General features: G+C 45.6%; 1 protein-coding gene across 4 annotated transcripts in view; it reads right to left on the bottom strand.

Moving 5' to 3' along the window:
• Positions 1–23183, bottom strand: part of PLCD1 (phospholipase C delta 1) — a 54931-nt gene that overhangs the window by 5119 nt on the left and 26629 nt on the right. For all 4 annotated transcript variants that reach the window (XM_087731116.1, XM_009475352.2, XM_087731105.1 and 1 more), the window contains 9 exons: positions 19530–19659; positions 14949–15177; positions 13628–13829; positions 11697–11841; positions 10506–10655; positions 3150–3317; positions 2542–2698; positions 2111–2227; positions 82–260 (listed from right to left, as the gene is read on the bottom strand). In XM_087731116.1, coding sequence (XP_087587242.1) covers positions 82–260; positions 2111–2227; positions 2542–2698; positions 3150–3317; positions 10506–10655; positions 11697–11841; positions 13628–13829; positions 14949–15177; positions 19530–19659 — 1477 coding nt within the window. The remainder of the gene's footprint in view (positions 1–81; positions 261–2110; positions 2228–2541; positions 2699–3149; positions 3318–10505; positions 10656–11696; positions 11842–13627; positions 13830–14948; positions 15178–19529; positions 19660–23183) is intronic.

Raw genomic sequence — 23183 nt, 5'->3', positions numbered from 1 at the left:
GTGGCACAAGGAGAAGGTACGACCTACACACCCCCCCTGCAGGTGGATGCTACTGAGACATTTTCCAACTTCTATTCTTACTTTAAGCAGAAGCTTCTTCTTTGTCCCCCATGTTCCTTCTGTGATGGATTTTGGATTGAATTTGGTTTGCTCATCCCGGAGGAATTCCGGCTTTAAGACATACCCAGAAAACCCATTGTCCTGGAACCGACCCTGGTAGACATCCATTTCTGTGCCTGGTGTCTGGAAATTTAGGGCAACTGCAACATAAATAAATAAATTCAGTCACTTTCAGATAACTCAATGGGAGTCTTTTTATACTAATTCTGTTCACATCAAATTGCACTTCATGGACATAAACATTGGCTTTTCCATGCTTCAAAAGAGCAGTGATAAACTCTGACCCTCACAGTCTGCTACCCCTGCAGATTTCTTGCATTCAGAGATGTTAGAGACAGGAGGAGCCACTACAGCCATCTCACTTGTCCTCCTGCCTGCCACAGGGTCAAAAAGTGTCCTGCATTGAATTTCTGTCACCTCATTGGGCAACTGCATCTTTTAGATAAACCTATTCATTTCTATGCTGAAGAAGTTATCTCGCAGTGAAGCCAGCAAATCCTTCTCAGATTGTTTCTCTGGCTACTTAGCCTCATTATAAAACCTCCTTTCCAGCCCAAATATGCCTATTTCCATTCGCCATCCTGAAGGGCATTGATGCCTCTGTTGGTTAGCCTAGAGAGCTCCTCACTGTCTGAACTCCTCATGCAGGAATACAGAAGCTGTGATCAAATCATCTCTTTATTGTCCCCTGCCCAAAATAGATCAAGCCTCACCGGTGTCCTAACACCAGGCAGATTTCTTGTATTCTTTCCAATTTGCCACTGTCTTCTTAAAAGCATTGATGTCAAATCTGGAAGCAGTCTTTGTGAACAGTCTCATAGCACACAGGGAGCTCGCATGGACCCCAGCACCTCCTCAGTACTCCACTGATTTCTCAAGGGTGATACGAACCTCTTTAGCTACTTCTAAGACAGCTCTAGGACAGACGGCAGTTTATCCTGATCCTACATACCCTGTAATATTTGAAGGCCAAAAGCATTTTAAGGCACTCCCCTGTCTTTCCACCTGAAAGCAAGACTTTAGTAACTGCAGTATACTGGTTTTACTGGGAGCTGCAAGTACTCAGGGCTTCTGAAAAATCTTATTTTGGGTGCCCAAATACTGAATTCAGGTCAGATAAGTATGCCAGTCTGGCCTCAGCGTACCCTGAGCAACCTGATGTTGCCTCCCAGGGACATTCCTGAGCCAGACTCAATGCTGCGGAGACCCATGAGCGATACCTGTGTCCCCACGGGGGCTGCAGGACCCAGCGAGTCCACATGCTGCCAGGCACATTCAGCCCATGCAGGTCCACACAGCTGAGGGCCAGGGAGCCCTGTATCTGCAGCTTCTCTTGTCTGGCTGGGCCACATAGGCACAACTGGGAGATCTCCAACATCCAGCATCACCAAGAGAGCCAAGCATGCCATCACCAGCCTGCCCACTTATCACTGCACCACGTTTCCTGGATGAGAACTACAAAATAATTCACTTAACAGGCTATGGGACCCTTGTTTTCATCAAATCTCTGAGACATCAGTATACCATCAGGGTCTCAACACCCTGGGAGGAGGTATGATGCGCTGCTTTGACTACAGGGCTCAGGCCACGGTTGGCCCTTATGGTTATGACCTTGCTCTAGGACTCAAGAGATCGGAGTTTGATCTCCACCTCTGCCAGAGATTTCAGCATGTTTTTCAGTAAGTGACTGTAACTCATGGCTCTCTCCTCCTCTGTTAAACAGCAATAACTCTGCTTCCAGTGAAATTGCAGGGTTGTGCACATTAATGTGCTGGAAAAGCTCTCCTAATGGTTTTGAGGTGGGCTAGAAAATGGTCTATGAAAACTCATTGAGCATTGGCTGAAGAGCTGATCTCTCCCAGTGACCATTGAGCTTCTCTGTCTGCAAATAACTTGAGATCGCACACCTACCTCAGCTGAAGCCCCACCACAGCCAGTTCATAGGCAACCCGGCCAGGCTGACCCTCTCCGACCTCCCAGTTGCACTCACCGATCTGGCAGCCGACGTTCCACAAATCAATGGGGTTGTAGTTGGAAGAATCTGTCCTCCAGCCTGCAGGGTAGATCCGGCTCAGGTGCCTGATGTTGTGATGAATAAAACTGGTTCCTACAGAAAAAAAGAAGAAAATGGCCCTTTCAGTGATGAGGGCTACTTTTCTCTCTTCTTGGTGCTGCTGTATATACTACTTCTCTGCCTAGTGAGTCTGGCTGAATGTGAACTACTGCTATAAAATGCCCTTCTTGGTAACAGCCTCTATGACATTAAGTTATTCCCACTGTTTCTCAGTGACATGCACGGCCAAAGAGATCATAACCCACATCTTTCAGGATGCTTTTTCCTCACGCTTAACCACCACTAGCTGTCCCTTTATGGGGGACTGGGACAGAGGATGGCCTTTTGCCAGGGCAGAACATACATACCAGACTCCTGGGCTAGTTTCAGAGCTTTGCTCTCTGAGAACGATGACATCTCGTAAAAAGCCCGAGGATGGCTGGGGTCCTCAAAGCCATTGAAATGGACGCTCTTGCAGTAGACAACTGTGTCTGACAGCTCCTTGGCCAGCTTCAAGGTGTCACTCTAAAAACAGGAGAGGAAGAGGTTTGTGGGGAGTTTCTGCAGTCAAACTCAAAAGTAATAATCATGTTTTGTCTAGGACCCCTGGGGCTTCTCTTCTCCACCATCTTCACATGGAAAGGATGCACACTATTAACACTCAGTGGCACCCCTACGCAGAGAGAGGGTGGAAAAGGGGCAGGCTGCCCTTGCCATGGAGAGTGCTAATCCCTCCTCTCAGAGCATCACTGCCCTCTCAGTATATTTCAATTGTGCGTTGGTTTTTTTTTTTTGGCATGGTACAAAGCCCACCTAGGAAGTGGTTTCCCACCATGAGTCATGGGACAAGCTAACAAGATGGGATTTCCTGATATAGGACTTCAGAGTCTTCTGCAACAGGCAAGAATCTAGTTTATAGCTTTTCTGCATCTCCAGGTCGGCCCCTTTTCGAGATTCAGTTACTTCTTTTACTTACCTTCCCCTTCTGCTGTATCTCGGTCTTTACAGATTCATCTTCAATTTCAGCTGCTTCATCTTCATCAGAGACATCCTCAGCCTCCAGGTTGTTGTTTCCATTTGTTCCGGTGGGGTCCTCCTGCCTGCTCAGCTTCTTGCCTTTCACAAGGATCTTCCCTTTCAATTGCTGCACGAGGAAAAGGGGACAAAATAGCTGGTGATTAGAAAAGATTCTGGCCTGCCCTGAAGGAGCAAGGGTATAACAGCTCCTCAGCTGCAACCAGGGCCAGGGCCTTTTAGAGTTGCATCAGTCACTGGTTATTGTCAATAGATACAAATGAAAAATAAGTCTGTTTTTCTACTGAGGCCTTGCCCTGCCTCTGGCCAGTCTCTAAGACCACAAGCCATGAGTCTGAAAAATCCAGATAGCCCACGGATTCCCCTCTGACACAGAGCTGTCCATCCCCTCAACTAGACAACTTAGAAGCAATAAAAATATACTCTTTTTTTCAAAAGTGAATGTGGCCCAGCAAAAAAGGCCAAGCCTGGAGGTCAGGGCTCATGGGAGCTAGGCACAGCACTGTTTCTGCTCCTCTGTATGGCTCTGTTATTTAATCTACCCCACTCTTTGCAATGTATGGTTATAAACACATGCACAGCTTTTGGGGAATGGTATGAGATCCATGCAGAGACTGAAGCAGTGCAGCCCTCTGCTCCACTAGACATTTTAATGGGGAGAGAGGTCCATTAATTTCTGGACAGGTGCCTCATGCATAGCAGACATGGGATTTTAATATGTAAGGATCTTGCAGGTGAAACCTCTGGGTGCTGACAGCCTAAGGAAGAGTTCCCAGACCCCTTCCAAAGATACCTCCTCTTCTGAAAAGAACTGCTACCGTGGTACAACACTAATAATAACCAGCAGCATCTGCCAACGTAACGCAGCTGGCTGATGAGCTAATCCAAGGAACACGTTTCCTGGGCTGAATCAACTCTCTCCAGCCTCTTTCAAAGTCCACATAAAACCTCAGGTGAAGGAGCACACCGACAGCGCGTGGCTGCTCGCAGACCACCGTACCACTGATATATCTCTTGTGCAAGATCCGACTGTGGGAGGAAGGCTGAAGCCTGGAGAGGGCTGACTCTGAACCCAAACAAGGCAGCAGCGACGCTGGCAGCAGGGTGAAGGGTGACTGCCTGCCTAGGTGCAATCTCCAAGTGAGAGGATTGTGTTACAAAATCAGTTAATTCAGCCCAGGAGCACCCCTAGATCCTGCAGCTTCCAGTGAAGTCAGCAGGAGATTTGCTGCCACATGAATGTGTTCAGTAGTCCTGGCTTTGGAGGGTGTTAGTTATTCCAGAAAAATGCAATCTCAGAATCAGCCAATACAACCCCTCACTCTGTGTGGCATGTCTCCACCCACCCAGTGACACCCTGTATTTGCCCTTTCCACAACAGCAAAAGCAATGTTCTCAAATGGCAGGACTGTGGAAAAACAGAGATATTTTATAAAGCAGCACAGGCATTTTCAAAGAACACTGTTCCCCCTTTATGTGTGTGCAAGCAAATTGCATCACGTCTTTTCAGAGACCAGTCCAACTCCTCACCACCCAGCTAAGCCATGGATGAAGCTTGGTTTGAGCTGAAATTTGACACTGGCAGCCGAGAGCATTTTTCTTCAGCTACCACAAACGATCTGTTTACACTGGGGCACTTTCCCTGTCACTCAAAAGCTACACAAAGGCAGCTGGAAGGAATGTACCGGCTACTGGGAATAAAAGTCGCAAAGGAGCAGTCAGAGCGTAGCAGTATCCTCTTCCCCATCCCCAGACCATCCTCCATCCTCCCAGCCCCTCAGCCCTTTTCCAGGCAGAGCTGTGACCTGCTTCTTCACATCCACGGCTGGGAGATGGGTCGGCTCATTGTCAGTCTCACTTCAGTCTGCTGCTCGCATGTCTCTAGCCACCCTCCTGCCCTCAAAATCCAGCTCTTCCCTGTCCTTCCACAACATCCATGGGTAGAAGGTGAAATCCAGCTCTGTGTGAGTTTCTGTGCTCCTGTCAATACTTTGAATGGACAAGCCTGGAGGGATTGCACTGGGGACAGCGGGAAGGCGAGCAGAGAAGTCTCTCTTGTCCTTCGCAGGCTGCAGACAGCATCCTGCTATATAATATATTATCTGCCTCTACTTTCTAACATCCCGTAAGAAACCTTACCACCTCATGTCACAGCTCAACAGTAGAGAACTAGGGATGAGGTATTTGGGGAAGGTTGCTTGATTTTTAATTACCAGTTGGGCTACTAGCCCTTTTTAAGCTTGTCCAGTTCAGGACAGCCCATCCAGCAAGTGAGGGGTGTAATTTCTGGCACAAACCCATCCTAGATGGCTGAATAACATCAGCAGTGAAGGCACAGCAATGCAGGCTCCACCTTGTCTCCTCACCACACCCGCTACCAGGGCTGCCAGCAGTGGGTCCTTGGTGCTGCTGTTATCCTGTCTAGACTGTGGTTACTCTGGGAAACCTCGGATATGCTGCGGACGCTCCCCATGGGCACAGGGACACTGGTCAGCCCAGACTGTGTTATACAAGACTCTCTCTAGGGAGATTATGGTGGTCCCTTTTGGCCTTCAAATCTAAGAGCCTGGCTCCCTTCTGGAGTCATGTTGCATTGCGGAGGTTTAGCATCCCCCTGTGCAGGTGACTTCCACCGTGGCTACGAGGGAGAGCAGTCCATGTGCCACCTAACTCCAGAGGAGATGCATTAGCTTATTATTTGTCCACAATGAGAGGTGAGATTCACCCCAAAACAGAGCATTTTCATCTCCGTTTCCTGCAAAGGGAGCTATTTTGTAGTAGCATTGCACTGGATCCATCCTGCAGAAGCTGCCAGTCCCAAACATTGTCTTCCTTCATTTAATATGGCTGCTAGGAAGCAAAGTCCTAAATTTGAGTGCTTATCTTCTTTAACAAGGTTTTAAATAAGCTGATACACACAGACACAAACACACGCATGCACTTGTTCCATCTCTCTTGGTTCCCCTTCATGTGATATTAAGTATTTCTAGCCTGAGGCGAAAGACACTCAGCTCATCAGTTCAGCTCTGTTGAGCAGATCCCTTGTCTTAGGAAGAAGCATTAGCTGAAATACTCAATACATATTCTCCAAGTAGACCATAAAGCTATTCCAACTGCCTGTGGCGAGCCCAAGGTAGAATACAACCTAAGAAAATTGGAAGGGCTACGAGGACACTGGACTCTACTGATAACACATGGTACAGTGCCTGCTGGAATGGATGCAACTCTTTCCCTTCCTCATGTGCCCTGTAAGTCGCATTGCCTTAGTTTTCCACAAGTGGAGCTCTGCTGCTCTCCCACCTTTTCTACTGCATGCTGAACAAGCTCAGCTCTGCAAGTGAGTCTGTGAATTGGGACACGGCAACCACCTTAAATGAAAGAACTGGTGATTTTATCAGAAGGAGCAAAGCTGTAAAGAGCGGAGGATTTTAAAAGATCTGCATACACGTTTATCCTACCTGAAAGTTTCTTGCCCCTATTAGCAACCTGAAAGCCGTGGCAAGGTCTGATATCCGGTTTTCATCTCAGTGGGAGGGGAAGATTTGTAAAGTGATCCACCTCATCCAACCTTCTGTGCCTTCAACACCTTCTTTGGAGTCAACAGAGAAAACTAAACATTCCCAGGGTGTGATTGTTCTTGTCTATTTAGACAAACACTTACAAGGAGGTGGACCGCACCTCCAACTTCCCTGGTTGTATTAACTATTTCTCAAAAGGAGCCCAAAGTGAAGTGCTCATGTGCAAGGATATACAGGGTCTGAGCACTTCCACCTTACATCCCACACTCGGGATGAAGACATCCATCTCCCCAGACTTCTGAGAAGCTGTGAGGATTAACATGTTCACATTCATAAGGAGATGTGCAGACCAGATGCACTAACTGATATCTCATCTCCATCTGTGTGTGTCTTTCAGCTCAGTTGAAAACTGAAGTGTTGCAGGGTTTAACAATGAGTGGCACCAGAGGATGAAGAGAGTCTCCAGAAAAGGGGAAGAAACATATTATCAAAGGAGGTTTTGAGAGATTTGAGGGAAAATCAGCTTAAGAACTTCAGCCAAGAAGATGCACTGCAGACAAGGCTAACACAAGCTGGGCTAACCTTGGAGAAAGGCATAGCTGTGGAGTTAGGCATAAGGCAGAGGGACTTGAAGCTTTGAGTGTATGGTGCAAAAGTAACCCTTCTGGGCAGATGGCTCCCGGGGTCCACTGTTGACTTAGAGACCTGTGACTGAACCTAGTCTGGACTTAGCTGAGCCAGACCTGGAGGTGTTTGCTGCCTTGCTGTGAGCACAGAGCAGAGCAGGTCAGCCACCCTGATCAGTTGTGGTGCGCCCTGCATTGCCACTGCTATACTGGACGTGGTTCCTGAGCTGCATGGCTCAAGGGGATGTTGAATGGAGGCACTGGACGCAGTAATGGAGGTAACTGATGGGACAGCTGGTGGGAGAGCGGAGGTGCAGGATGGCAGAGGCCCCTGCCACTGCACTGGGGTTCCCAGCTGGGGGGCTCGTGGTCCTAAGGGTCACCTACCAAGACAGGTCTGTTAAACCCAAAACCACTGTTGTTGTAAACAAGGAAGTCCAGCAACAAAGAGTTGGAGGGGTTTCAGATATGCCTGATATGCTGTATAGTTGCATGCACTGTTGGCGGCTGTTTTAGTCTCATTCCAGGGCTGGGCTTTTGCAGCATTTCTAGCTGGGATGCAGAGACAGGGGGAAGGGGCCCTGGCAGACCCCTGTGCAGATCAGGGATGGGGCAGAAGGGCCTGCAACAAGCAATCAGCAGCAGAGACTGGAGCAGCTCTTCCCTACAACCCTGGCACCGCCTGGAGCTTTTGTGTGGCTTGTGGCCTTTCATCCTATAGGCCTTTAATTTGCTATTGGAACCTAAAGACAGCAGCTTGGGGGAGATATTTAGATGCTCTGTGTAGTCCAACACTGTTCCTGAATGGAGCCTAATAAATCACATGCCTGCCCTGTGCTGTGGTATGAATCGTTAGCGTGAATCCAAACTGTGTTGATCTTCCTTTAATTACTGACATGGCCCTGCTAACACACTCTGCAGCAATTCTTTGCCTGTTTTTATTTACAGCCTTTCAGCCCTCTTCCCAGTGACAGATCCCACCCTTTTTCTAGTTTAAAAAATAGTATGTTGTCCTGGGCTTCCCCGTGCCAGCTTCACAAGGAAGTGGAAAGTCCAAGAGGTTTCTGGTTTGTTTTGGTTTTTTTTCCTTAATGTTTCAGCTTCAGTGTATTTTCCACCAAAAAAAATCAGCAGTTCAGGCCTTTTCACTCTCCTAGTCCACATAGCAAGAAGGCAGCGGAAAAGTACAAGAGGGAAAAGGATAGGTTTTGCTACATTGGCAATTTTTCTCCCTTTAAACTAAATGGATTGGTTCCTCTAATGGAGCATATCAGCCCAAATCCATTCACTGAAGTAGATCTGGGCCATTTTGTTCCAGCTGGGGCCACATGTCCATCTAGGCAATCAGAGCAGGAGGTTAGATGAGCACAGGAATGGGAAAAACATCCTTGGGAAGCTGGGGTCATTCCCTTACACTCACATCACACATTTCTTTCCTTGGTGTTTCGCCTTTCTTTCTTCATATCATTCCTCTGGTCACAAGGCAGTTTTGAAAAGCCATCAGCAGCTTTGCTGATCCTGCACCAGGGAGAAATAGCGAGCCAGGAGGTGACACTGAAGACTTTGATTTTTCCAGCTCAGTAACAGCATGTAGAGACCTGTCACCATGCTGGGTGTATCCTCACCCTGGGAGAGTCACTTCTTAAATGGAGGCACTTTGTCTGTGCCAGTGCAAAGGTCCTGCTGAAGCAGCAGCACTAAAAATTATGATTCATCCTAATTTATTGCACTGGTGCCTGGGGACCAACCCAGATCAGCTTCCCTCTGTGCTAGGCATTGTATTAAGCGAGGCATGACACTCCCAAACAAAAGGAGAAAGTCAGAAAGGGAAAAGAGAAAAAGGGAGAGGGAGAACAAATATAGAAGATATTTTGGGTGGATCGTTTTCCTCTCCTTTCTCCCCTGCTGACTGCCAGCTTTATCCCACCCACAAACTCCATCCAGCTCTGGCTAGGCATGCTCATCCAATTTTTGGCAAATGATTTCTTTAGCAAAGAAATGTAATTTAAAGGGGACTGCAGCTATCCACACAGAAGTCTGTTTCTGCAAAGTGCTTAAGAGAAAAGAAAGAATGAAAGAAATGAAAACATAAACCCAAAGGGTGGAAACAGATGAATGTTTCATTTTGGCTTCTGTTTTGGAAACTTTTTTTTCATATCAAGATTCCATTTCCAATTTTTTCTAATTGTCAGCTAATAATTTATAGTGGTGGTCCACTGTTGAGGGCTGAATATCTCCTTCCCCCTGCAGGGTCTGAGCTCAGCTCCCAGCTTCACGGCTGCCCTGATTCATGGGAATCAAAGGGGCATCTCTATGCAGCCTCCTGCCTCCCCTTGTCCTCCATGGACATCTCCATCCCCACCACCCCAGGCCATTCTCAGTAGCCACCCCAGGCCATTTTCAGTGGGAGGACGCTTCATGCTTGATACGGTTTTAGGCTACCTGTACTGGTTTTCCCCTTGAGTTTTGAGGTGCAAGCAATCACAGCTGTCCTTCCAGACCTCATTGCTTCCTAATCAGCAGTCTGGATCTCCACAGTAGGGCACCCAGGGCATTAAAGGAGGAGGGGAGCGTATGCTACATCCCACAGCACAGAGTAAGACATCTCACCTACCATGAAATCAGAAAGCATCCAGTCTTGCTGGATTAAAAACACAGAGACACCTTGTAGTCACTCCTTGTGGTGCTAATCTTTCCTGCATGTGCAGCAACCTAACTGTGCTTCAGAGGATTAGCCCAAAAAAGGTCATATTCAGCTTTGGGGTGTGAGGAGAAGACACAAGACAGACCCTCAGGACTCTGCTCCCTTGGGACAAGCCAGAAAAGCAACCTCCTCATGGGATGAAGGACATTCCCTGGCCTTGATAAATGGACCAGGAATGGCCCCAGGCCCTCAGGGATGTCTCCTCTGAGACCTTACACGACAAACAAGGAGCACCACGGTATTCTGATGCTTGATGTGCACAGGCTACTTCTAGCTACTCTGGCTATTTCTTATTCCACTGCTGCCCACAGACAATCTCTGCTCCTCAGCAAGCGCAGTTCTGATCAGTCCTCAGACATATTGTCAACTACTTGGCACCCAGCAAGAAGACAGACTTCTCTCTTGTCCCAACCTCAGAAGGCAGAATGTGCTGGAGTGGCCTTGCTTACCTCTGGGGAGGGGAACTGGGATTTGTTTCCATCAATCGGAGCAACCAAGAGCATGTCCTGCAGGATCGTCGTCATGTGCTGAGCCATGACCTTCTGCTGGTCGACACTGCAGTGGTTCTCCAGGGAGATGATGACAGGGTATGGTGAGGTCTAGGACAAGATAGCAACATACATCATCAGTGAACTCTGCAATTTTGCCAGTCTATAGCAATTTATATAAACCCCAGTGCTGTTTTCTCTGGAGATGGGTCAACAGTAGGGTCTAGTATTCTGCTACAATGAGTATTTGTTAAAAATGGACAAATTTGACTGTGCAGTAGCTACTCAGATCTCTGCTGATGCCTTCCAGAGATGATGATCCAATGGACAGGGCAGCAGGCTGGGTCAGGATGCCTCCTACAGACTTTCTAGGGCACTTTGATGAGGATCCCTTTGCCTCCATTCTCCACTTGCACACCTCAGAGGAAGGACTGGGAAGGAAGGCTTTGAAATTACTGGGTTTGCTCAAACCCTTAGGTGACACGAATCCTTCCTCCATTCATGCATAGGCCTGATCTGGTTCCCTGTGCCCCTCCTTGATGTTTTATGTGCAGAAGGCATTGTCATTGTCACTGCTTTATAGCCCCCAAGGAAACTTGATACTAGCTCTCAAGTCAAGTGTGCTGAAGAAAAATAGCAGAAAGCCCAGTGAGTCTGGACAGACCCAAGGTTTTTTAAAGGCTGCTGGCCCAGCCCTGCCACACAAAACTCCAGATCTGCTCATTCCTTTTAAAGCAGAGTAGAAGCAGTCTTTCGCATCAGTCCCTCCAAAACACATGCACATGGGTTACACTAAACTAGGAACAGACCCTGAGACATCAAAGCTACACAAATCATGGGCTTGTTTGCATTTCCCACCAGGTATGCTCAAGATATTGGGCATTATTTTCATTGCAGTGGGGTCCAGGATGCTGGTATAGATCCAACTCATCCTCAGATAGTGTTCTGCCTGTTCAGCAACTCCGAGGAATGGATCTCTGCAGAAAGCAGAACATGGATGCCCAGACAGAAGGACACATCTTGTACCCATGAGAAATGCTAAGGTGAAGTCTTCATTGTTTATGCTCTCTGCTGGAAGGGCAGAGACCTGCTATAAGTCTTGGACTGTGCAATATGAGAAATCTTAGAGGGTCCCAGGTTCCTTGTCCTTACTTTGAAAGCATAGTTCTTGATGGCCTTAATGACATCGCTGAAGAGGATCTTGGAGGTGAGAGTGTAGCCATGATAAATGATGGGCTCTGAGTTAGGGCCATCCCAGCAATCCAGTTCCACACAGCGGCAGCCTTTGGTGAGGGCTCTGGAAACAAAGAAGGCAGCTGGTTGGGTTCTAAACCTTCTGCTCCGTCTCAAAATGAGGGTGCATCAGGCACAGGTATTGCCTGGGAAGGCTGATGGGAAGTTTAGGGAGCAAGGGAGAAAAGAGGAGCTTGGAAAAACAGGAAAGCAGATGGAGAAAGGATGGGATCATGAGAGCTCAGAGTCAGCAAAGAGAGCTCAAGGTTGAGCAAGAAAAGCACAGTGGGATCTGAAAAAGGAGGCAGTGAAAGTCCAAGGTAAGAATTATCCAAAGAAGACGACATAGTGAGTGCCAGGTCAGAAAGGACACTCATGACTGTGCCCCAGGTCTTTTCCCAAAGATGACGAAGAGAAGAGAAAATCAAGAGTGGCTGGAAGAAAGACAGCAAGACAGTCAGCCTTAGAAGCCAGCTCACGAAGCCTGGATGATATGACTTCTTCATCTAGATCTGATAAGACATGAGAGATGAATCCTCAGAGCTGTCAGGGAGGGAGCTGTGGGAACTCCACCATAGCTGGGGAGACTGCTGAGGGCCACTTTCCCAAACTGAGTCTACAGACTGAATTTCCACTTGAAACTCCTGCCTCTACATATCCATACTTTCATTTTAATTTACTTTCAAAGGTAGGTTCCCCCTGTACAAACTTATCTGTCTAGGAGGTGATCTTGTCTCTTCTACAGTAATTCCCTCATATAGGGAACAAATAACACAACTCCTTTAACTCATTGAATAAGAACCACGGGATTTTTTATTTTTTTTACAACCAAAACATAATTCTGTAATTTTAAGATACTGTAAGAGGAATTCAAACAGCTACTGAAAAACAACTTGTGCCAGATTTCACTCTCTCCTCTTTTGAGCTTGTGACTCTAGACAGCCCTTGTTCCCCAAGAATCAGATAAGTAATAAACAAAGACAAAATTGCAGTCAGTGGCTTGCTTATAAGGCAACATTGTCTCACTTGATAAAAGTACAGGTCATAGCAGAAGGAATGTAAAGTGGTTGTGCAAGTTAGTAAAGGCCACTGCAAACATCTGGCCATGAGATGTCAGACAGCAGTCGTCGTTAAAGGGAGAAATAGGCAACACCTAATGTTCTGTCCAGAGATGCTTGTGGCAGCATCTAAGCTGCCAAAGAGGGACCAGCCATAAGTTTCCTGATCACCCACACTGCTTCATTAGCTCACATCCCACCTCTTTTTTTGTACCACTCCAACTAGCTCTCTCCAAAATAAACCCCAGCATGGTTCTAGGGATAGTCCACGCCAGGGGCTACTCCCAAAAGGCAGTACAGATCGTAAACATCATGACAGTATGCATCATTTTTGCTCCTTCCAGTCTCTACACAGTCCTGCAGCTCTACCCCAGAAATCTTTGCACCCTACAAGTCCCTTGCACAAATGATCTCACGCCATATTCTGGGGCATGCAACAGATCCCCTCAGCATCATGCTTTGAAAACAGGGCTGCAATCCAGTCTCCACATGATTGCAGATACTTTAAATTGCTCCCAAATGTAGTAATTATACATCTTACAGTCAGGTGGACAACACTTGGGGCCCAGCAGAGACCCAGGTCAAAGTGCTATGAAAAGGGGGGCATGGCCAACTGGTTTAGAAACAGCTCACCCTGACGTGAACTCGGGCCAGTTCACATTACCTGGTCTTGGGGTGGGAGACTGCTTCTTGGTCCTCTTACTTCTAGCAGTATAGATACACCCTATGTCTTCTGTAAGAAAGAGGTCAACCACACACACACACACAGAAACACACACACATATGCATTACCTGATATAGGCTTCTGTGCTGCTTGGACCTGTGAGTTGGTCTTCCATAAGATAGGTGTTGTGTGAGGATGACACCAAGTAGTGACTGAGAGGTTGAGTCATGTCCTGGTAAACTTTACGGTGGGAGGAGTTGAATATATTCCCATCATCGGACAGCAGGTACATCAGGAAACCATCCTTCGTCATGGCGTTACCCCTCTTGGCTGCCAGATAAAAAGACAGAAACCCCACACTGAAAATCTGACACCACCAGCTTGTGCCATCATCTTCACCATGATGCCTGCTGATCTCCAGAGGATCTCAAAGGCAAAACAGGCTTCCTAGGCACTCAGCTAGTAGTAAAGATATCGATGCTGTTCAGAAGATGATGACAGCTTCATCTGCCTGAAAATGCTTTTAAACCCCCTTCACAAGCACGGCTTTTTATGACACCTACTGTCCTTGATAACACCTAAAAAGTGTCAAAGATTGCACTTACCTCACCTGTCTCTAGAGATCTACAGTATAAAAAAATCTCCATTTGAGCACTTGAAGCTTTCTTCATGCCAACACAGAGAAACTGTCAATGTCTAAACACAGCCAGACAAATTCTGTCTAGATTATCCAATTAATAAGTGATTTGCAAAGAGTGAATGCAAAATAACCCAACTTTGGGGACAAATTGGGGTCTCCCCATCTTGAGGGACTAAGCTAGATCTCAGTCTAATCCCCAGGTCTGACATTTGCAAAGCATTGTCTCTCTCCTGAAGGTATACCAGGACAGTGCAAAATCAGGCTATGATTCTGTGTTTGTTTCTTGAACATGTCCTCCAAGGTGCTCCAGACTGGTGATTCTCTTCATTTCTGAGCAGAAAGACAGTTCTGTGATTGTACTCCTAAACAGCTGTCACCTTTTTGGCCCTCTACTCAGAGATTTCATCACCCAATGGCTTTTCAGGTGCCCAGATTCAAAAAGATTTGCCTCTGTTCCTGCTTCTGAAGAACAGAAATATTGCTACATTCCTAACCTTGCAACACCATGTTAGGTCTTGTCATTTGAATAAGCCATCAGAGCCTTTCCCACGGGAATTTCATCACCTTCTAGCAAACTCCATATCCCCCCCTCTCTAGCTGCTCAGTGTACCCAAGCCAAAATTGAAGAGAAATATTTCCCAGGCTCTCCTGTACCCCCCTCTCTAAGAGCTGCTGATGTACCCCTAGAAGACTGGTGTTTTAGAAGCAGCTGAAAGGAGAAAATGACACACATGGCTGCCAGCAAAGCAATTCGTAGTTCATCAAGAAAGCAAGATTTTGAACCAAACCAGCCAGGGTTTCCAACCTACCTCTTTCATTGGGCTCATATCTCTGAATTAAGGCAGGGGCAGCAACAACAGCATCTTCTTCTTGCTGTGTCTCATAGAGGAACCTCACCAGGTTCTGGCAGGACATGAACCCTGATGCATCTGAGTACTTTTGGAAGATCTTGTCTATTTCCTTCCTCTCTGTCAGTATCTTGTAAAATTCCTCTATCTCATCATCCTCCAGAGCCTCTGTTTTGGACTTGTCACAGTGCTGTAAACGTAGAGGGGAGAAGGAGTGAAAACCTTCTTTCCTTCTGGCATATGCCAGCCGTAATCTGCACCAGGGCTACACAACGCAGAACACAAAATAATTGGAAACAGTTACTGGCCAGTGAATGAGAAACACTTGGTCAATAACAATGGTTCTCATTGACAAGGCCAACATTGATAGAACAGTTACAATTATTATTATTTATTATTAACTCATATTATCAGTGTACTGAAAAGCAGCAGGCATGGCCTTGAGCTCCACTGCACTGTGTACTGTGCAAACCACAAGTTAAAAGGACAGCTCCTGACAATTTAAATGCAAATCAAGGCTCAAGAGAAATGTACCTCTTGATCTCAAGAGGTGGAGCAATATAGGGAAACAATTACCTCAATGCATCTTAAACTATTGAGAAAGACCGTGGCCTAAAATCCAGTAAGTAAAGTGAAAAGGGCCTTCCCCTTGACCTTAGTAGGTTTGAGCTCAGGCCTCAAGAGCCTGTCAAGGCTAGTGGTAGGGCTCATTGCAAAGATGGCATCAAAAGGGAGTTTAAAAAAAATCCTGCTAAACACGTGCATGTTTAGGTATGAAAAAAATCCCTCTTTCCATGGAACTTTTCCATTCTTGCTCAAAAGCCACCAGGTAACAAAATCTCCACAAAATTTCAAATCAGATATCAGCTTCTCAAGGAGCTGTAATTCAAATTCTTCATGCCCCCATGTTCCTCTGTGGTTTGAACTTCTCCACTAGATAACTGCTCTGACAGAGCACCACAGCCAAGGACTTGACTGACCATGAAAGATTAGGAATTTAAGATATGCAAGTTAGCATCTCCATGAAGGACAACACCTTTTCCAACAAGAAATATTTCCAGTTTATTTAAAAATATTCCCAGGTTCAATTTGTCATCAGAAATTACATTTTTTCTGTGGCAAATCCTGATAGGAATTTTGTTGTTTGTTCCTAGCAGAATTCTTCATGGAGAGGTGGACAACAATTTTTCAGTCATCTCTGGGATGTAAACCTCTGCATTAAATATGGGCTGAGAAAAAGAAGCAGCAATGGAAAGCAAGCCTGTCTCAGAGGAATCACTGATGACAGGGAGCATTATACTGCTTCCAAGTGGTTTTCCCTGCAAATTTCAGCAATCAACCCACCTCTAGTTAATGCCTTGTTATTATGATGATTCCCTCTCTCTCAATATCTAAAGCAAGCAAACAGACCCTTAACAGTGGTGTCCTCATCTCATACAGCCCACTCACATCTTACATTTCAGGTAAGTCTGAAAAATCTCCTTTTTGGCATGGATGACAAAACCCCTGCAGGACATGGCTTGCCTTACTTAGTCTTTGGCCTAAAAACTCTTCTTCAGGCCTGAACTTGAAACAGAAAGTGTGCTCCAGGCCACTCAGAGGAGTTTGTGGTGCATTTCATTTCACCCTTGCTATGGACAAGTTGCTATCAGCTACTATGACTTAGCTGACAGATGGTAACTTCTCAAACCAGAGGAATTAAATTGCTTTCAATCTTTGATCTCTTATGACAGATAGAGCTATTGTCCTGGGTTTTATGACCAAAATGCATGTCTCAGTTTAACCAGTCATCACACTGATCTCAATCTAACTCTGCTAATGATCTCAGTGATGGCCACGGTGGCTTTGGCAGTGCCCCAAGCAAGATGATAATGAAGGACTTTCATCCCCTGCAAATCCTCCACTGGAGTCCTTCACTATCTGTTTATGGTGCACATATAAAACCAAACAAAATTATCATGATGCACAGCATTTCACAAGCTGAACTGACAGCAAAAAGTTCAACTATGTCCCGACTTCAGAATCTGCTGGGTAGAAGCTATGGGCTCATCTCAGGGATGGGACAACCTGTGAAATGCTCAGTAGTACAGACACCTTTAAATTCAGTTTGAGCAGTCCAGGAACTGTCTTTTCCTTGCTGCTTTCTATGTCTGTATGATCCTGTGCTGTGGCTTTGGCAGATGTCACAAGCTAAGCTGAGCATGATGCTTAGCAACTGAAAAAGGAATATAAAGAGGGAAAACCAACTGGTGGAGACTGCAGGGATGCCGTGAATGCCAGACGTTCTTTTCTTTAAGACACAACAGGGAAAATGACATATTACTTCTAGAAAACTGGCATTATAACTGTTGTGCCTTGGGAAGTTTGTTCATTAGTGGCCATTAAAGGTTGTGATAGAAATAGGACAATAGCATTGGCATCACAGTCACATTTCAGGACAGATCAGATGCATGGTATAAAACTGATCTCCTTCTGCTTGGGCTACAAGAGCTCCAAATTAGAAAGAGAATCTCAACCCCAAATACTGTGTTTTACCTCACTTGTACGGGTCATGAACCATGAGTCCTGAATGAACCTTGGCCTGCCAGAAAAAGTTGGAACCTTTCTGATGCACCAGCATGAATATTCAGGTTGAAATGAAGTGAGCAATTAGAGGAGCTCTGCACAGTCTCTGGTTGCATTGCATATGTCTTACTCAGGTGTGTCTAAAACCTAGATGTGGACACCGAGTTATGTGACGGAAAGCAAGAATAATGTGAGAACACGCCCTGTAGCTCTCTCTTGAATCCTTGATCACCCTTCCTTCCTGTGACTGAATGAAGAAAAACTCACTAAGACAGAAAAGATCACCCTTTTAATATGCTGTAATGTCTCTCAGTCCATCTAAGTTTAGGCATTATGTAAACTGAAAATGTAATTGCTTTAGGAGCAAGACAGACTCTTCCTGGAGGCAATTCAGCCCACAAGAGATCTGAATTAACCTCCAAAGAGCCTCTCTTTGGCCTCTCTTTCTCTCTCCAGGAAACTTATAACAATTACATGCCTAATGACAGTACTTCAACTAGCTGCCTGCATTTAGATGGGCTGAATCAAGTTTTAGTAATTACTTGGAGTCCTCAAGCAAAAAGAGAATTGAACTTCATCAAGTTTCCACTCCTAGAGCTCCCTTTTAACTATTGCAATAGCAGAAGAGGTTCATTGAATGAAGAGGAGACTGTGCCTCTGAAAAAAAAAAGGATGTGTTTTCAGATGTTTGATATTTGAAGATGTAGGGAGTGATTCATCTGAGATATGTGAGATGTATCCTTTAGGATGAGGTGAATCGCACCCTGGTATCCATTACTGGCTTGGCCTACACAGACTGCAAAGGAAGTGTAAGTGTTGGTGACTGCTTCCCATGCAGGTGACTGCACTGGAGACATCTAACTCAGCGGAAATCCAGCCTTATTGCTATTCTTCCAAGGTCTTCCTGAGCAGGGAATAAAGCATGGGATACGCCAGCCAGAGCAGGCAGTACATGTAGAAGATTTTGCAAGCTGAAATTCTGTATGATCTGTTGATGACCTTCCCCCAATTCTTGCAGAGTTACCAGAGACAGAGAGAGACCTCCATACAGCAAGGATTAGGAAACTTGTACCTCCTCTGGGGGAAGGTCCTAGCGAGATCTTGCCAACCTTCCCTGCTATCTGCTTACAGGAAGGAGCAGAAGAACTACTGCCAGTGTCCAAAACCACCCACACGTTTACCACTGATCAGAAAAAGCAATTCTGAAACTGCCCACCCATGAATTCAAATCCTGCTTCGGACAGGATGGAAGTTTGGCAATTATCCAGACGTTTTATCTCACCTCAGCAGGAAGGCTTCTTTAGAGAGAAACCAAAAGCTTAACAACTGACAAATTTTCATCCCTTTCTTATCTTCTGATAGGCTCAGACAGCAAGCTGAATCTTGAGAATTTAGAAGTGTATGTCCCTGACCAGATTAAATATGCCTTGGGCTATTAAATCAACCAGACTAGTCCAGGCTTGGGTGCAATGTTACGTATCTATCATGAATCTGGTTTTTTTTTCCTAATTTGCACTTTCTTTTCATTTCCACTTGTCACTTGGCACCCTCTTCCTCTGAGAGGGTGAGGATCTGGGTTCATAAATGTAACCAAACCAATTTCAGCCAGACTCAGGCATTGACATGTGATTGTGGCACGCAGAACTCCTGAAAAACCTGGGACTCAAAGTGCACTTGAACTTTGCTTTTCCCTTTTTCTCGCATTATCCATGTTTGCATCTCATCTTCTCTGAATCCTGGCAAAATTGGGCATCAATGGTAAAGAAAGACCTTAACACACCTTCATCAAAAGCATTGTGCTGGCCTAACTTAGTTGTTAGAGGGAATCTGCTGAGCACGAAAACCCAAGAGTCCTTCCTTGGTGCGAGAAAAGATGCTAGGAGTTCACTTTAGCTTAGGTGTCCAACCAAAGCTGAAAGCTGTGGGAGACCTTGACCTCAGCCAACAGCAAATACTTTATCTGCTTGCTCTCATTACCTGGAAAATCTTCTTGGCATGATAGTCATCAACTTCAATGTTCACTTCTTTCAGGAAGTTCTTGAGCTCTTTCAAGCTCATCTTGTTGTCCTTGTTTTTATCAGCTTTCCGCAGGCAGGTATGAATCCAGCTGCAGGACGATGTAAGGAAATCTTTCCAGGTCAGTGCCTAGCCTAAATACCACCCTTCTGCTGCCCATGGCGGTGGAGAAATCTCCTCTAAAGACTCTGAACCACCTCTCCAGCTGCTGTAAACCAGCATGCTACCACTGAACAGTTTACATCATCTCACCTTCTGCTCTGAAAGAGCAAAATGGTGCTTTGGCAGAAGCGAAATGCACTGTAATACAGGCAATTGTGACCCGGCAGAAGCTTTTCACCATCTGGCCAAGGCTGGATCAGCTTTTTACCCTGTAGGAGTTTCTGGCTACAGCCAGAAACAGTCTGATTTCTCTTTTATGACAGAAAGTGCATTCTGCTCCAGACTGTTAAAAGGGGATACAGGAAGGATGAAAAGAGGTCCCAAGTGGAGCTTGGTAAACTCATTCTTACAGATTTGATCAATATTCAGTACGTCAAAGTGAACACTGAACAGAGATTCTCCAAAAGAAGCATTAATACTAATTTTTTTTACTCACCTTCAGCTTCCATATCTATTTAGGGATTTCTACCTATATGTCTTAAGAACTTTGTTGTGAGCAGAATCAAACCAAACTTTGTGGGTCTTGGCTTCCCCTTGTGAAATGCACAGGATCTATTACTGTATCATACAGTGATAATAGTTCATAAGAGCTTGGTTTGTAGTAACTTTAGTATATCTATGGATCTGGAGTAATTACTATAAAGAATGAGCTTCTTAATATGATGCCAGTTAACTTGAACTGGGTCTCCCCTGTTCTTTCAGTCTCTTGGGAAAATGCTAGACAGTTGAGATACCTTGCAGTTTTAAACAACAAAAAAACCATGCTTTTTGCATCATGCAACTGACTCTCTCTGATTTGCTTTACTGTCAAATAAGAAATCCAGAAAAATCTCCTATTTTCCATAGAAAAATGATCAAAGTAACAATTTGATCTCCACGAGTGTAACCTTCCATGTGTTGCACAGGAAGCATTGCTTCAAACTCATTCTAAAAAAATTTTTTTAAAATGTACAATCTGGATGTTAAGTAGAGTAAACCTCAGGATTAGCAAATACCAGCTGAAGCATATAGTACCATAACATTTTAACTGGACCTTTCAAAATAACCCCCAAAAAGACCATTAACTGACAGCCCTAGGCGCTGTGGACATAACTCTGAAACAGAGTATTCACCACAGCTACCACTGCATTCAAATATTTCCGAACTATGGAGATATGTGTAAACTGTTTGTAAGCTTTGTTTGCCTCATGGAAAGTTGAACTTTGTGTCTTTAAAAATCTTGGCAGGTGCTAAGCAATGACCTCACACCACATCCATCTTAGTTTGGTAATATTAATATTCCCCTACTTTAGACAGGGAAACGAAAATAAAGAGAGGCTACATTTCCCCAGCTCCGAGGGACACTCCGGGGCCCTCAACCAGGGTCTGGCTTGGACTGATTCTTCCCAGAAAACCAAGTTCGAGTCATGAAGCTCCCACGTGCAGAGGATGCTCTGCTGGGAGCACAATACCATCCACCCCAGGGTGGAGAAGACCACCTCTACCAGCTGTGCTCCAAAGAGCTCAGCATGTCAACATGGTGCCAACGGCGGTGCCACCCATTCATACCTGACCCCCGCACCTCAGCTCTCCTTCACAGCCTTCCCTAAAAATAACAGGCAGGAGTAACCTGCAACTCTAGGGTGCCAAGAGGAAATCCAGTCTGTCACAGCCAGAGGTGAGCAGCAGAGTTGGATAAGACTAATTGTGTGTAGAAACTACTCTTTTTGCTCTAACCACTGCAAAAAACCACCTTTTTTTAAAAGTCTGCAGTCATTTCCACTGATCGTGAGCACCCAGAGGTCACGCACATATCCAAAGTCGACTCTGGAAGGCAATATGTGGGCAGTAAATGCGTCTGCAAAAGAGTATGCCTGGGTCCTGCCTGTGAGCAGAGGATGCTTTCCTGTTATATCCCTCCCAGGGAGGCTGAGTGATGTAGGAGGGAAATCAGAGAGCCCACGAAGAGCATAGGCACACAGTGGGCCCTCTCGCTGCAAGGGCAAGCAGCAAAGAGAGAAAAAGGAGACTGCAGACAACTGGGGCCTCAGCCTGTTGTTTCAGCAAACAGCAGTGTTCAGTCCCCAAAACACCCAAACTCCCCATGCATCTCGATCCCCTCAGGTTTGAGAGAGCTTAGAGGAGCTGGATGAACTAAGCACTTACTTACACTTAAATTCTTCTCATCTGATGCAAACACCATTTTGCAGCTCTGGTTGTGGGTCTTCCTTTCACCTTACGTGCCTGTTTGGGCCTGGGTGGACTAGAAAAAAGCTGTTCCCATTCCTGTGTACATCCAGAGAGAGCCTGCTTCTTGCCTCTTGTTTTTAAAGGATCTGCCAGCTTCAGGGCTACCAGCTTTCTATTAGAAACCAGAGAGGGATGACTGAAACTATCTGGCAGATATCCCATGAATGTGCTCGGAACAGAAATGCTGCAAATCTTCTGGTAAGTGATTTCCAACCAGAAGAAAAGCTCACACATAAATCCCAGAATCGAAGCAGACAGTGCCACACTACTCAAATGAAAAGTCCCCTGTATTTTCTGGTCTGAAGTCTTCCCTGAACACATACCTGCAATATTTGTTAAATAACCTATGCCAGCGTGTTGCAGGGTTGAACCTGAGGCTTAATAAAACAATACTGTCTGTATAAGAACACCAGAAGTACTCATCAAGCATGTGGGAGTTTCATCTTTGTAGTAATACGGGACTGGAAAGGACACATAAGACACTAAATCGAGTCCCTTGCTACCACAGGCAACTCCATCATCTCATAAACTGAACAAACCCCATCTGAAACTAGCAAGGTTTTTGCTTTCAATACTTGTTTTCAAAATCTTGCTCATTCCTTACTTGCTTTGCAAGGTTTTGGAGGCTGGAAAAGATACACTGCAAGGCAATTCTCCAGTCATGGGGGACAGGCAGGGGACCCAACACTTCTCATCTACAGATGCTTCCCCGTCTGCGCTCACAGGTGCAGAGAACACTTCTGAGGTTTAAGGAAGATCTGAGTAAGCCCACGCTGCCAAGCAAACCCAGTGAAGACAGACTAAATTTAAAATCCCAGGCTTTAATTAAACATCATCAAATTTCAAATGAGAAATCATGCTGTTCTGTAATTCCAGGTTACGTTAAATGGCCTGAGACAATCCCAGATTGGAAGCCAGCGCTGCACGGTAATTACTCTTCCAGAAATACGGCTTGCCTACCCACCCTATTTAGCTTCAATCCTGCTTTCCAAAGACACAGAGGCACTTTTCCATGCTGGAAATTTACAGCCTTCTTCCCTTGCAAAAGTCATTGTTATTTTTCCCCCCTTAGCGATCTTGTCTCTTCTTATGGGGAAGTTTTTCAGCAATATATTCAATTTGACATGCTCCAGGGACAAATTTCTGTAGCCCACATTTTCCCCACACACTGTGGGGTGGGGGAAGCCTTCACATTTCAAAGGAAAACTGCCAGAGTGCAACATT

Source organism: Nipponia nippon, unplaced genomic scaffold, assembly GCF_047370975.1.
Source record: "Nipponia nippon isolate SJK-2023a ecotype South Korea unplaced genomic scaffold, ASM4737097v1 scaffold_1, whole genome shotgun sequence".
Taxonomy (NCBI): domain Eukaryota; kingdom Metazoa; phylum Chordata; class Aves; order Pelecaniformes; family Threskiornithidae; genus Nipponia; species Nipponia nippon.
Note: the sequence above shows the minus strand (reverse complement) of the source record. Positions and strands in the feature narration are given on the sequence as shown.